General features: G+C 42.4%; 2 protein-coding genes across 3 annotated transcripts in view; one reads left to right on the top strand and one right to left on the bottom strand.

Moving 5' to 3' along the window:
- The window catches only part of LOC105287574, a 60,242-nt gene extending 54,404 nt beyond the window's left edge, over positions 1–5,838 (bottom strand). The window contains exon 1 of the mRNA XM_026969430.1: positions 5,298–5,838. The gene's annotated coding sequence lies outside the window, so the exon portion shown is untranslated. The remainder of the gene's footprint in view (positions 1–5,297) is intronic.
- A 2,874-nt stretch (positions 5,839–8,712) lies between these two features.
- On the top strand, positions 8,713–15,798 carry LOC105287578. Of its 2 annotated transcripts, none has more exons than XM_026969738.1 (2): positions 8,713–12,116; positions 15,502–15,798. In XM_026969738.1, exon 2 carries the CDS (start codon positions 15,513–15,515, stop codon positions 15,774–15,776), a length of 264 nt encoding a protein of 87 aa, XP_026825539.1. In that variant the 5' UTR covers positions 8,713–12,116; positions 15,502–15,512; the 3' UTR covers positions 15,777–15,798. The 2 variants fall into 2 exon arrangements, with proteins under 2 accessions (XP_026825539.1, XP_011351501.1); XM_011353199.3 differs by lacking the exon at positions 8,713–12,116 and adding an exon at positions 12,879–13,358.
- Positions 15,799–16,355: the final 557 nt, after the last annotated feature.

The following is a 16,355-nucleotide window of genomic DNA, read 5'->3' as shown; positions in this document are numbered from 1 at the left end:
ACGGAGCAGCGACAGTCGGATAGCGCTTGAAACCAATTCAGAACTACTATTAAGTACAGGCGGGAGTCACGGACGGACAAAAAAGGAACGGGGAAAATAAATCTGCCTCTCCTCTTGCCGATCCGATGGCCGACGGGGAAATAAAGAAAGTAATAAAATTATTCCATCAGCGGATTTAACTTTTCTCCGGGGTTAAATCCGCGTGGATCGGACGGAGCGTTCTTAATTTGAACTTTGCTTTGAGAACGGCGCCACTGCCGTTTCTTCTTTTCGAGCGAAAAGTTCTGAAATGGTCCTCGCGAGGAAGAGTTCGCGAAATTTACCGGCGTTGCACCTTAACGGTAGACAGGAAAGACGAAGACGAGAAACATCGCGTACGCGTTCGCCAGATGTTGTTGCGTGTCTTCAAGCTCGGAAGCGTGACGTGCGCGTGTCTTGTGCGACATGTGCATAGCATTCCGTTCAAACGCACCGTTATAAGATGGAGAATGGATCACATCATGATATTCGAAAACTTTCCGTTCGCCCTGTCGATCCATCATTTCGAATGTCCCCGTTTATACACGAGTGAAACACACTTTCTGATTTAAAGACACGCTTGACGCTAAAGAAGATGACGATTCATTTCCGTTGCAATTTAATTAATACATCGCGACCCGTTTTCCCGATAATTGCGTTTTCTCTGCGTAAATGCTTTCTCGCACGTTTGTCGCGGCAATCGTTCCCTTGGCGAGCAGAATATTCAGGAAAGGAGTCAAACGAATCAATGACATGCGCGCTAATTTGCGGAGCTGGAAGAACATAGATCACGCGGTAAATGACGTGTGAAGATAGACGGAAAACATGGAAGTGTACTTTGATACGACGTTAGGTTTTGCGACTCTGATGCGAAAAAGAAAAACGGAACGCGAACAGCAGCGGCGACTCTCGATACCCGACGAAAAGATCGAAAGGATTGGCGTCTTTCTGATCGGTGTTTTCCTTTTTCTTCGGCATGGAAGAAGTTCGAAGGTGGTAACGGCGACGAACGACGCTGGGTATCGAGTCGGGATGGAAGAAGAGTTTATGCCGCTACTAAGGAGTTGCGACAGATATAGACCGCGAGATAAACGACGTATTACTGGTATAAAGCGGCTTCCTCGACGCGCGGCGACAGCTATACCTGACAGCCGCAATGTACCATTGCACTCGTATCATTCCCATAGCCTCTTTTCTCGATCCAATTCAACGAATCCGTGGTATGTGTCGCGTGGATATGTATGTATGTGTGTGCATGGGACGTGTGCAAATAACATGGCGAGATCAGTGTCGAAAATTTTCAGAGAACTTTAAAGACGCGAGAAGAAATGATCATCGAAAAACGCACGAAGCTGCTGGTTTTCACGCCTTTTTCTTTAGTCCATATGTATTCGCTCGCAATGATGTTGTCTTTAAAAAAAATTATCCTTACGTATTGAAATATTTTATGTGTAAAAAGTTTCGTGCATTACGTGCATCTACACTGCGACAGAGGCCACATTAATCATTTCCTCTGTTGTGTAAGATTATCGAAATGAAAATCCCATCGAGTGCGGAATCGGATCGGCTTGCGCGCGCGCATTTAGTGCTTGAATTTATTTTCTGGATTATCTAATCGTTCGCCATTTGAAGCGATCCATTACGCATCGCAGTGATCTCCACGCATTCCACGCGATCGTTACGAGATTTTCGTTCCAGTTTTTCGTTGGGAGAATTCGCTCGGCAGCATTCTCGGACAAACAGACAGACAGATGGACAGGCGGGTGGGCGGGTGTCAAGAGGCGCGAGAGAGAAATTCTCGCATGAAAAGATTTAATAGGGGGACACATAGGCGATTTCCGGGATTCTTTATATGATACGTGAGAAGAACGTTTCGGTTTCGGAACTGTGGAAAGAGCGGCCGGCGTGCACGGGCCGCGTTAAACGAATCGCGGCGTCATAATTTCCAGCGGCGGGATCGCGATGATTTAATTTCGCCGGAATGAAAGATAGCGCCTCCGCAAAGTGGACCGCTCCTGCACGAGGAATTACGCCGTGAATTTACGCCCGGCTCGCGGGACGAACGTTCCGCAAGTCGCCGAACTGGGCTCGAAAGCCGCTCGAATTCCTTATCGAATTTCCAGTACATTGTTCCCCGCGGAAAATTACAATTCCCAGGAATATGAGTCCTATTAAATCGGGACTCGTGAAATGGCAGAAGTTATTAGGTTAGTAATGCGCGAATATTAGATGCATAGGATCGGCTGTGATGATGCAAATATATGTGGAATTAGCAACGTACAACTGATTTTAATTAAAATTAAAAAAATAAGGAGTTTGGTTTCCGTATAATAAAAACTATTCCGTTTTTTTGTCAATGCAAGATATTTGATAAGTGCATAAAAGATGATTACGTTAATTTTTTTCGCGCTGGATTCAATGAACACAGTTTGACTATCTATTTTTTCTTGCATACGAAGCTTTTCGCGGGACATAAATTGTCCGCGATTCGATCTGTTATTTCAGCCATTCAGGTTCGTTGCGCCAAACAAATCTACTATCAATGCAGTATATTCGAAGCCGATAATTTTATCCTTCGCTCGGACGTTGAACTGACGACGTCTCGTTTCGCGAGAGATTGTTTCTTTTTATCTCGCATGAACGCAATCAACGACGTTTTTGCTCGAGGTCCTTTTTTGCATCATTTTACCCAGTAATTAATCCTGCAATAACGAATCCCGTTATGAATTATATTTTTCTTGCAGCGGAAATCCTCGTCCATCGTCGGCCTTCCGCCGTGTCGCACAGCAATAACCTCTTCCTTCTTGTATCCCTTATCGTTACTTTTAGAATCTTTCATCAACACGATCGGTTCCTGCAGCAAGGCCGCAAATTTAATTTCTCGTCGACGCGAAAATTCACCCGATCCAAGGCGGTATATCGCTCTCCTCGGCAATTCTTCTACATTACTTTCAAGCTATGCTCTTTTTCACTCCACGTACCGTATTTCTTTCTCCTTTAATTCTTCTTTTCAAAAAGTCTACCGCATTTCGGAGCAATTAGAAGTAAAACTTGTCGGAATATTTCGTAGGTGACGTTTCCGTACACACCGATTCGTTAAAGAGAATGTGAAAGAAGTGTGAAATTAAGGAATCGAGAAAAGAAGAAGAAAGATGAAACGCGAGGACCATTGTCTGCATTCTGCGAATTGCACTATGCGGCGCAACCGCGTGCACAACTGACGAATTTTCGCACCTTTCGAGTGCAGATTAGCGGATGATCGGAAAATACACGTGAATTCGTAAGAAATTAAATAATCGAGTTGCTTGTTGGAGCTAAATGAAATTTTCGCCATCAGACTGAACACGACAACAAAGCGCGATGAGAGAAAAACGATAGTTCTTTCCCAAGGGGTTTCATTAGGAAAGCGATCGGTTTGCAGATTTTAATGAGGTGTAGCGATCAATGGGGACCGAAACGAAGAATTTCCGCGTTTTGTTAACGGATATCTGGTCCTGCTTGTAGCAGTTCGCGAATTGCACGGTGATATTAATACCGCGTCTCTCTCTGAAACGGGGTAATTTTTTACATTTTCGGTAGTTATCTCACGTTCGTGCTTCAGCTGCGAGATACATGAAATGAGATCTGAAATTTTACGCGTGTCCCTGAAAGAAACTTAACAATTACATATGTATCTATCGTGAAAAACCGGTCTTTCCACGCGAACACCAGGCATTTGCGGAATGACGTGTGTTTGCAGTATGTTATAATGAGACTTTTAATATACAATTTTTCCATCGGTCAGTTTGTGTGTGCGTATATGTGCACATAAAAATCAAATTGCTGGTTTTAATTAATTAATTAACTCCTATGTACTCCTTTCGTCTGGTGGTATAGTAACATGTACCTATTCAGCAGCATTCAAGCAGAAAAGCGCCGTTCCGGAAACATGAACATTTTCAGCTAATAACTTCGCATGTGCGCGTGTTAAAATTAAACCTTGAATTTTGAAATAAAAAATTACTTTTAAGTTTAACGTTACTATATTTCGAATTTACTTTGAATTTATTTTGAATTTATTACATTTGAATATATTTTTATCTCGCGCTGATTGGTTGCATTAATTATGAAACTAAATTTGCAAACTTGCAATATAATTGATTTTGCATTGATTGTGGTGAGTATGGATATTATAAATACGCAATTAAATACAAGATCGTCGATCGATCAGTGCGATTCTCATGTGCTCATTAATACGGCGTGAATAAATCACCAAAATACTGACAGTGATTTGATTGACACCAATCGCGTGAGGAACTCTTAAAGGGAAGCTGCGAGATGAAATATCGACAGTATTTGTACTGGCAGCAATATTGATCACGCGAGAGCCCTTTAAAAGAGAACGCACGCATAACCGCGTTCGCGCGAAAATGATTAACGTACGCCGTGCAACAAAGGAGAAAGTCGAGTTATGCAACAAATGTCAGCGTACCGCGCCACGTGCTTGCCTATCGCAGTATAATCTGTTATCTCCAACTTTTATCCGCTATTTTACCATGTTACCACGTACCTTATTCAAATATTCGCGCTACCTCATTTGTAAAAAAAAGAATTTGAAATGGAATCACATACATCTGATATTTGTGAATATGAAAAAAAGAATTAAATATTTGTGAACACAAAAACGTGTAAATGTAAAACAAAGAATTAAATAAATTTTATTTTTTGCATTCAATATTGCAGTTTTCCGTTTTTCCGATATTTCCCGCGTCTTCACGCGCGCGCGCGCGTTCGCGATATGCGCGATTTCTCGCGATCTGCATTCTGCTGTGCGAACGTTGCGTAGGAGTATACCGTCAGCTGTCCGATATTACGGAAATATTGCGCGGAAAATCGTATCGGTACCGACGTGCCTCCGGTTTTTATCTCATCCGTGCATCGTTTCGGACTTCGATGAGGAATACCACCCACTCTTGTGACGACGCTGAACCCTGAACTTTGAGTCCGGAAACCTCATCGCGCGGTCTCTAATGGACAAAGCCCGGTACAGTATGTAGCCCGGAATGAAAAATCGAAAAATAGAGAGGAATTTTAATTCGTATCAACTTGAACTTATTCGTCAAAATTGCTGAGTACCAATAAATTTGAAATTTTTTTACACGACATTAAGAATTAATGTTAAATAAATAATTGCATATGAAATCTGAACGTAAGCTTAATTGCTTTATTCTTCTATTCTTTTCGAGCAGAAGGCTGTTCACGAATGATAGAGAATTCGTAGTGAACGAAGAGTGTGATACCTATTGCGTAATCACATATAATTATCGAAAACTGTTCGAACTCTATCTGATATTTTCCCAAAAGTTTGCGAAATGTTCGAAAGAACTGAAGTCTGAATTAGGTCTGGATTGTTCTGTCATAACGTACGATTTGATGCTACCGATTCAAAACGCGAGGCGGATGATGGAACTCGCGGATGGAGCACCACGTGGTATCGCCGCGCGATGTCGGGATTCCTAATCGCGAAATCGTCGCGCGTCGGTGAGACGATCCGGCTCGCCGCACTACCGATCACCGATCACTAATTGCACTTTGATGAGGCTTTGCTCGATGTCGGCGCGAAAGAATCGAGGTAACGGAGAGACAGAGAAGTCTCTCGGAAAATTGATTCCGATTCAACGGGAAATCCCGATCGCGTTCGGCCGCGAGGCGATTTCCACGCGCGCACGTGAGATTTTCTCTGATCGGACGTGAAAGCTTCCTCGCGAAGTCTGCCTCGCGACCAGGGAGTTGCTCGCGACGTGAATGCCAGATGAACACTGAGGTACGTTAGATCGGGCGCCGGGTTTCAACCCCCATCTACGCGTACCCCTCGTTCTCCACTATTCCGCCACCCCGCTTCGTCCCCTCATCGGGCGCGCATCCACCCACGCAACTGTTGCGCCCCCGCCCGTTCCCGTTCATCCCTCGGATGCTTCGCGGACGAACGCATGGCCCGGTGAGGATCGAGCCACGTGAACGTCGATCGATCGCATGATCATACGCCGGTACCCGTTAAAACGTTCATATGAAAGTATTGAGTTAAATGCGATTAATTAACCGACCGTTTCGGCCAGCGATACCGTTAACTTCGTTAACGACGATATCAGTACTTAAAAGAATTAATTAAATATATCGACCTTTCAATATTTTACGCACGTTCGTAGCGCCACTACGAATTCGATTAAGCCGTCGCTTTTAGAACAATTCCTGGACGAAGGACCGGCGATACCAATCTAATTAATTACCTTGCAACTGCGAAAGGTGGATTAAATAGTTTGCGATTAGGAAGAGGTGCGCGGAATACATTTTGGGGATTTCCGGATTTCATTATCAAGAGTAACTCTTCACGCGAACTCTTCTAACGCGTAATGATGTCACGAAGTAGATAGATACGTGAAAAAATTAATCTGGCTATTTCATCGCATCGTTTATTTATACAACAGAAAACTCCATCTCGAATATAATACGAGTACGCTACTCGTGGGGTAACCGTTTAAATTCACATCCCTGACGCGGGACCAACGGGAGAGATGAGGCTGACGGCATTTTAAAATCGCAACGCTTGCACGATGCATGCGCGTGCGAGCGAGCGGTTATGAAAAAACGGAGGGGGCGGATCGTGAAAAATGTGTTAATCGATTTCTTGCGGGCGTGAGACTGGGAAAATGAGCGCCGTGTGTCGATGTTCTCGTTGCAAGATCGACGACGAGGGTGACGGTGACGATAATGCACGGCGTCTTACTTTGTAAACTCGGCGCAAACGGTGCATAAAACATGTCGATGCGCGTAGTTTGCTGCCTTTAGTCGGTCCGCTAACTAATTAGCCTGGATTTATTAACGGCAGTTTTGCAACAGTCGTAGGATTCTTACGGGCGGTCTTCTGTCTCGAGGGCGCTTAATTAATTACTCTACCCAGTGAGGGCGGAGAGATGGTAATAATGCGTTCCTAATTAGATGCGTTCGCGCTCACGCGCGCGCGTGAAATACCTGCGAACTTTTACAAGCCGATACGGGAAAGAGAGGAAGAGAGAGAGAAAAAGGAGAGAAAAAGAAAAAGAAGGAAATCGACCTGCGGGGTACGCGACGAGAATGCACACGATTTAATAATTTCTCGGATTATACTCCGCGTATCGCTCGAGAATCGGTGATGAATTAAAAGAAATTGACTTTTAATTTTATAGAGACGTAAAAACGTGGAAGCGGATTCGAGTTCTCGTTGATCATCGTGAGAGTAGAATCGAGTTCCCCTTGATCCCGTTGAATTGAGAAGATAAATGTCGTTTTCGCGTGTTTACGACGTCGAATGATCGAAATTTGTCGGAACGACACCGACAATCAGTTTGGCTTCCGTTTCTTACGCTACCGTTGCAGACGCGAAGTCTCTCGCGGAAGTCAATTTCGACGATTCTCGCACATCGTTTGGACTTGCGGTCCCCGGTAATGGAGCATGATCTCGAGGACGTACGAGGCGTGACGTTCGCCGACAATTTCATGAATAATTGAACATCCACTTTAAGCGGACGGTGACGTATTGGCGGGGTATCAGTTCGTCCTGCAAACAGAATATGCTAGCCAGCCGTCTGGGCTGCTTGATTGATTAACAGTTTGCGCTGAATTTTCAGTCACCATCGGTATCTGGCAGTGCAATCCGTTTGCAGTAGGTGATATTATTTAACTCCAAGTATACATATATATACAGAGTGGCCCCACATAACTCTTAACAGCTGAATATTTCGGAAACTATTTGTCAAATCAAAAAGTTGTTTATGAGAAAGTTTTATGTATTCGAGGGGCCTTTCTAACTACATAAATATGAAGTTACCCCCTTTAAGGGGGGCAGGGGGTAACTTCACAATTTCAAACGGGACCCCCTATAAAATGTTAGATGGTTGGGTTCTACGGGTAAAAAAAAGTAAATTTTGTTAAAAACATTTTTTTGTCAGATGTTTCTGTTAAAAGATATGGCGGTGTAAAGTTTCGAAGCTACACGAAATCAAAATCACAACACACTGTTTGTTTATTTATTCAATTTATTAAATGTTCAAAATGTCCGCCATGGACTTGTAAACATGTATTTATTCGAAGCAACAAATTACTCCTAACATTTTTTAACATTTCGGAAGTCACTGAAGCGCAAGCGTCGCGTATCCTTTGCTTCATATTCTCTTTCGTCGTTGGCGGTTCAAACATAACTTTCTCCTTCACATATCCCCACAAAAAGAAGTCTAATGGTGTTAGATCGGGAGATCGAGGAGGCCATTGAACAGGTCCACCACGACCTATCCACTTGTCTTCAAATTTTTCGTATAACAACTGTTTGGTGATGTTTGCAAAATGTGGGCAGGGGCTTAAAGGGGGGCAGGGGCTTAAAGGGGGTAACTTCATATTTATGTAGTTAGAAAGGCCCCTCGAATACATAAAACTTTCTTATGAACAACTTTTGATTTGACAAATAGTTTCCGAAATATTCAGCTGTTAAGAGTTATGTGGGCCACCCTGTATATGAGAGTATTCTCTCATTGTAATGTCTGTGTTTACTTTTAGGTAAATCTTAGGTCAGTACAAACATCTTTCGAATACACGTCGAAATTATAATCCGAAGTACAAATATAGCGAGATTTATTATTTCATTTTATTTTCTGATGTGCAAAATCTCGCAAGCAAAAGGATTAAGAAGCAGGTAAAATTGCACGCGGAAAACATTGTGCTGGATTTTCCGCCGAATCAACTTTGCAATTAATGCAACTTTGCCTTTTAGTTTGCGTCTGTAAAAACCACGTTATGTAGTTCACGGTTTACGATTCGCAATACAGAGGAGGGTTGTTGTCTTTGTCTAATCCTAACATGTTCCTTTCAAATCTGGTTCAGTTTGAGAGTGTGTCGGAAGTAATACGTTAGTGGCGATATTTATAACTACATGCTATTTTTCGCTGTAAATCAGACCGCGATAAGTAATAATACCGTAAGATAGATATCGCGCACCTGCTACATCCGATACTAGCAAATAGTTGCTCATTTTGCTCGGCAGATCATACACGTTCGCCGGGAGCGTTATTGCTCTACCCCCTTTAATATCGATCAAGATGAAGAGGGACTTTCGCGTGACTATCGAGAGCGTTTAAACACTTACATTGACGCAGGGATCTTTAAGGGAGCAGTGATAAAGTTTGCGCCGATGACGAAATGTAATTATGAGGAATTTTAACGAGGCTTCCGGCGATGCCCTGAGTGAATAGGAAGGGAAACAACGCTTTTAGGACTATAATGAAAACTGCCATAAACCCCTCCTGGGCTCTTCTTCTGCTCGACCTCTGATTTCGTTCTAATTGCGCTTTCACCTTCTTTTTCTTCTTCTTCTTCGTTTCTTTTTACACTTTACTTACATTTCCATTATTCTTGATTTAATTGAATTGCCGTATTCAAAATCAAAGTTGCTTTTAGATTTATTCTCTGTGCATTTCCCGAAGTATTTCGAATTTTTCTTTGCATAAAGATCTATCAAGATACAACAAAAATACGAGATATTCTAGACGAGCAGGACAAAACATTCACGCAGCAATAAAAGTTATGAAAACGATTAATGACGGACGAAATTATCTCCACGCGTCTTCGTTGGCAGCGGATTTTCGCGCTAATTGGGCATCAGTTTTGCAAATTGAATAATTCGTCGTGCGCTTTTTTAGACGCGCGAATCACGAGCGCAGGATCGAGCGTTAAAACCGGTATGTCAATAATTAAACGTGGGGAATTTCCAGCGAAATTGGTGAGCGTTTTGAGAGCTGCCAAAAAGTTTGTACATCGCGAGTGACGGCAAATCCGCGCGGATCCTCCGCTTGAAAAGAGCAGCCTGTCGCGCTCCATAGTTCGCGCGACTCGCGTGGTGCAATTTGGTTAAAACGTACAACCGCTACGGCCATACTTTTACGCGAGTAAAAGCGCGATTTAACGGTCCTTATGAGTGTATTGTATTTCACGACCACGTAATTGCGTGTGGCTCGAACGCAATTTCATCGTTGATCGCGCGAAGTAGAGAATATTTCCCGGCTCGTGCGAGCGATTAGCGGCAAGCGAGCGAGCGATACGAACGCGGTGGAACGACACGGCATTAACGCGCGTGCTACGGCAATTGACGCTTTTAGCTGAAACGGAATTGCCGATGGAATCTGGTAGCCACGTGCACGGGGAGAATTACCAAACACGATGCCGATAATTACGAAATTTTCCTTCTTTCGCTTTTGCATTTTTTTCCTCTCACTTTTATTAAAATCTACTATATTCTGCAGGAATTCGTTTAGCATATGTTCGATAACGTACACGTGCAACATTCTTAATCTTAATAACGAGCCAACAAAGAAAGAGAGAGACATATCGCTTTGAAACTTTGGCTATTGGATATCGGTGTTCTGTGACGACGTCGGGTAATACTTTCGGGGAAAATTGCATCGAGCATGCCGTATCGTCCGCTACTGTCAGTGGGAAATGCATCTATGATCCTTTGGCATTATCGGGGAAACGAAGTACCGGATAACCGTGTTACGAGTCAATCTCTCCAGCCAAGAATAAGCAGTTCCCTGGAGGCTTTGATGGAGAGACAGCACGAGTAGTTCTTATTCCGGTCGCGGAGATTCGACGAATCCGTTTCGTTCGCATTTCATTCTGCAGCTAGCTTTAATTCGCAGAAACAATTCTCGTCCGTGAATCGCGATTCGTGATTCGACGATTTATTTGTTTATTTATTTTACAGGAAAATTTCTCTTTGGTACATATAATAAGAAGATGTGTACAGTTATCAGAAATCAAAATAATAACCAAAGGAAATAAAATAAGACAGAAAATAAGCGTTTTCCTTTGTGTTCCCCTTTATTTTTGCATAAACGTTCGTCTCGGTAACACGCCCCGAAGCACATCTCGAGAAAAATCTCTTCTTCCGATGTTTCTTCGGCAGGAAATTATATTTGTGCCGTTATCTGGATAACTCTCTATCATCGCAGAAGAAAGTCGATGATGCGAACGTTTTCTCGCATTGTATTCAACTTTCCGCTATTCATGCACGTCCCCTCTAAATGGGAACCGCGTGGTTCTGTTCGTGATTTTGGACAGTTCACATTATTGATTGTCGTGAAACACGGGAAACGTTGCGATCTAATCGATCGGAAGATGACAAGGTCAGATTTCACTTCCATTTGCTAGTGATTTATTAAACCGCACATAGCAATTACCGGCACTTGATCGTCAAATGATTGTTCAGATAAAAAAATTGGATTATTAATCCACATAAACATAAAATAATATCAGAAAGAAGATACATAATCAATTATATCAAATATTTATTAAGAACGATCAATACAGAAACATAAATCACAAAAATTCCGACAAAAAGCATTATTTGCAGAATCACATTACTTTTCAATTTCTTTATTTGTACCATAATTCTCATACAAATCTAATAATAATTACACTCTATCTGCCATTTCACTTCTCCCTCTTCGTCTCAAAATATGCATCTTGCTCACGTCACGTTTGAATATTGCTATATTTTTAAATAAATTAAGGAACAAGTAAGATTTAGATTCCTAACGATTTCAGCGTGAAAGCCACAGAAACTCGATTAACGGTACTTGATGTAATTTGCGAATAGTCGTCGCAACAGAACGTAGTAGACTTGACATAATCAAAGTCTATTCGCGAGATTGCACGACATCGCACGTGAGGTTGCAGTGCAAGGCGAACGCAGTGTTGCGCCACGTATTGAATTTACCAGACATTTTGGAGCGTGCTGTCACGCACCACGCGAGCTTTGGAGAACCCTCGACGCTGCTGCGAAATCTTGTAATGAGCTTACCAAGCCGAGAAACCTTACATCGCCATGCCCCGCGGCGAGGCAGAAGCGAAAAGCGGCAAACCGTTGATGGCAGTCGTTGCGTGCGTCACGTCGCCAGGGATTTCACGTTCCGTAAAAAGCTGTAAAAGAACGCGAGCTGCTCGGGATCGACGGTGACTCGTGTACGAGAGATTCGCACAACGTTCGCGATTCTGAAGATCGAGAGAAAGACTCGGAAAGAGAGAGGGAGAGCGAGGTGAGTCTCGAAATGACTGTCGAAAATGTTACATTAATTAAAAAATCGAGAAATGCAAGAGTCGACGAGAGACATGAGAGACTTGTCCTCGGAAAATTTGACACTTATCCGATCTACAAGTAAAATAATTTTCCTTTGCATTTCATTTTACCAGCCTTTGGACATTTAAAAATTGGACCAATCGAATAAAAAAAATGTTTTAGTTAAAGCTGTCAGATGCTTCCTGAGGCATTTTACGTTGGTAATCGAGAGATGATGCTCAGTGAAATTTCTTCATGGATGAACGTAAACGATCGCACATTGCTGTCGCACATTGCCTTACTGTCGTCTTCAAAGGCGATGAAGTCAAGTAGCACGGTCCTCGTAAATTCGCCTCTCCAATTATAACCGGCTAAATATTTGACGACGTTTTGGGACGAGATGTGTAATATCGACGACAGTTGTTGAAGTTCACCAACCGCGGTTTACGTGTGGTGCGTGAAAGCGACGGAATGTAGGGAGATTAAACTTTCACAGCCACCAGTACAATAGAACGATTCGACTTACGACAAAGGGATACACGAGAGAACGAGGACTCGTCTGACACATCGTTCACCATAGAAATAATCGCGCCTAACTCCACACCGTCTTTTGCTGGTAACTGCCGCACCATTGCAATTGCACTTTGCTCGCGTTTGAATTCGCGTGCCTTGTTTTATATCGCGCACCATTGTGCGAATAAAAAAATAAAAAGGAATAAGAAAGACTTCTCTTAATAAATTTCGATTTGCAATTATACATGAAAAGATAAATTTTAAAATTAATTATTATAATAATTGCGTATCAATTTTTTAATGTATAGAGCAGTCTAAAGATTCGATTCGAATCTGGACAGGAATCGGAAGAATTTTGTTTCGTCTCTTTTGATACCGTTACCGACGTGCTATCATCGTATCAGCTCGGTTTCATTTATGTGCGCATCGTTTTCGATAACGGACGAGGCCGACCGACGCGCGCTCGAATAGGAATAATGACCGAGGCAACTTTTCTAACTGGGTGTTCGACGGACGACTTCGGAAGTGGAGCATCGGACAGCGTTGTACTGTTACCTCGCAGTGACCAACTTTCCGCTCGTGACGCAACACACTGAACCCGTTTAATTATGGGACGAGCAATTATGCAACTATCGGAGCAACGGTCGATACCTGATGGACCAAGAAGTCGATTTTCGTTCATTATGTTGCCAACACGTCTTCTGTTCACGTAAGACATCCGTCTTTCGTTTCCATAAAAGATCTGCTCGACCATAGTCGGATCGTGCCGCAACATTCGACTGTAATTACTCCAATCGTTGCAAATTCATTTCAATAATTCCAGTCTCGTGGCTTTGATGCCATCCATAATTATGTTCCCTGCGGTGATTTCGTGCGACTACGCGCGAAATTTATTTGACGTTTATTCGGCTCTTCATGTCGTCCCATGAAGAAGCACGCGATGTCGAGGCGTTCGAGAGAACCGAAGCAAATCAAATCACTCATTTATCGATTCGCTTGGTTGCTATCGGAGTAGTACCTTCGCCAGTTATGAAGGCCTCGATAAGGCGCGCAGAAGGTTCCCCATCAAATTCAATCGTCGGCGTTAATACTCTCCAACTAGGAGGCTTCTGTTTCCACCGTTCGCGGGACATCGTATCCCTATTATTCATCGTTGAACTGCAAATAATGGGGCAAAATTTTGGTAACTAACCCGTCATTGGAGAAACGGAGTGGAGATCAGCACGGGAGAGGGCGGGAAAGGAGGGAAATGGAGTATTGTACAGAGAAACGGTGAGGTCTGATGAAGACTGTTCTCCGTCGATAACGTTTCTGCTACTCGTCCTCGCAATTTACTCGGTACGATACGGCGAACTTTGATCTACGCTCGTCTTCGTGCTTACGTTTTCTTGTGCGTTCTCGATCGGGAGTGCGCGAGATAAAAACGAATGATTGTTCAAAGTTGCTTCGTGCCCACGTAGTACAGTCATTTGGTGCTAAAAAAGGGGGTTACCTGGAAAGTTTTCCAGGAGTTTTGATATTTGGCATTTTTATAGATTTCGAGGTACTCTTTTCGAATTTTCACTTTGCGACCTCGTATCTTTGCCGCTTGCGCCGCCATATTGGAAAAATGGCGCCCAAAAACGGGTTTTCGACAATATGTCCTTTCCGGCTCATTTTACGATGAAAATAGTTATGTAAGAAATTAAACTAGAGGAATTTTTCTATAATTTATGTCTGTGTCATTTTTTTGTAAAATAAATAGTTTCGGCGTACGAACGTCGCAAAGTTTACTTCAACACGTACATTAGTGAAAAATATTATACTACGCATTATATGGTACATGTATTAATAAGTTATGTTATATGCTATATGTTATATAATGTTAGTGTTATTGTGTTTGGGATCCACGCAAGCGATAGATATCTTCGGTACCGACATAAGACAAAATGCGCCGTCCTGTGGTGCGATTCGAACTCGTTATATATGCAGTATCGTTATTATTTTGTTATCGTTGCGCAGTTTTTCTATATGGTAAAAGACGATACTACATAACGAGTTGCAGAATCGCAGTACTGTGGCACACTTAGTCATGGCTTCTAAGCAAAGTAATTGTTTTATTTGTGAAAATCTGTTAATAGGAAGTGAGGTATGTGGATTAGGCCTACTGGAGATACCACAGGTAAGGAAAAAAACGCACTATATACTCTACCTCATGGCGTGGAAATGAGTATTTTCCGCCAATACACGTGTTGAAGTAAACTTTGCGACGTTCGTACGCCGAAACTATTTATTTTACAAATATATGATACAGACATAAATTATAGGAAAATTCCTCTAGTTTAATTTCTTACATAACTATTTTCATCGTAAAATGAGCCGGAAAGGAGATATTGTCGACAAACCGTTTTTGGGCGCCATTTTTCCAATATGACGGCGCAAGCGGCAAAGATACGAGGTCGCAAAGTGAAAATTCGAAAAGAGCACCTCGAAATCTATAAAAATGCCAAATATCAAAACTCCCGGAAAACTTTCCAAGTAAAACTACCAAATGACTGGACTAACAGATCGGGTAGATTAGCTCCGAGTTTGCACGCGTGATGATTGATGCGAGCGAATATTGCACGGTTGCAAGTATCCGCAACTCTTTTGACTCGTCTTGTGATAAATAGCGTTGAATAGCAGCGCTCTTTAATGAGTCATATAATATAGCATTGTACAAGTAAATAACTTCAGTTGAAAAATTATTCGAAATCACCCGATGAATCTAAAAATCTGACAAAGAGAAATCGGCATTTAAATGTGAAAGATGATCTTTATTTCTGAAAAGCGCGTACCTCCACGCTGTTCAGCATCAGAATCAATACTTGCAGATGATCGCTGCATGGTCATCATGAAGAAACGCGGAGGCAGCGAGAACAAGGGTGGTAAGAGTCGCCAGAATGAAACCGAGAAGTTGGATTCCGGCGATATGAGCGATGATGAGAATCAGGACTTCGGGAACTGGCTGCGGTCCAGCACCGGTGTCGAGATGATGCGGCTCTTCGTGATCGCGAACTCGATCTTAGTTTTCGTGACCATGGCTTGGCCGAATATGAGAGAATCCTTCTACATCCTCAAAGATTATCTCGTGGGTGAAGAGGATTGAATCATTCTGAAGATTGTTTAGGGGTAGTTATGTATTTAGTGTCGCATATTTAATTAGACGTAAACATACATTTTATATGATTTAACATTATTTCTTTAAAATAGATTTAATTATTACGATTGTAATTAGCGCGTTTATAACGTCAGCTTCGTTCTCTTTGCATTGTTAACTTCAAACAAAGCTGTTAACATCATATTCGGTAAACATCAATGTTTACCAAATAGGTATCGAACTAATAGCAGATTGCAAGCAGATATTTTACTAGCATCATTCCTGATTGTGTTGCCTATTACGTTGATTGTAAAAGTAGGACGCGAGGAATTATTCCGTTCGACTTTAAGATTGGCGGGAGATCAATGCCGAGGAACGGCAAGCGAGGAATAATCGTCAGCTTTCACGAGATTTAATATTCTTGTGGATACCAGAGAAAGAGGAAGAAAGAGAGAGAAAGCGGCGGACATACGCCCGACAGAACTTTTTTTCGCGCGGTATTTGAAAGTCAGATGCTGGCGACCATGATGTTGGCATAAGATAAAGTTCCTCCCTGTATTTTTCTTGCCGAAACTTCTCCATCTCCGA

The sequence above is a fragment of the Ooceraea biroi genome, chromosome 5, assembly GCF_003672135.1.
Source record: "Ooceraea biroi isolate clonal line C1 chromosome 5, Obir_v5.4, whole genome shotgun sequence".
Taxonomy (NCBI): Eukaryota; Metazoa; Arthropoda; class Insecta; order Hymenoptera; family Formicidae; genus Ooceraea; species Ooceraea biroi.
Note: the sequence above shows the minus strand (reverse complement) of the source record. Positions and strands in the feature narration are given on the sequence as shown.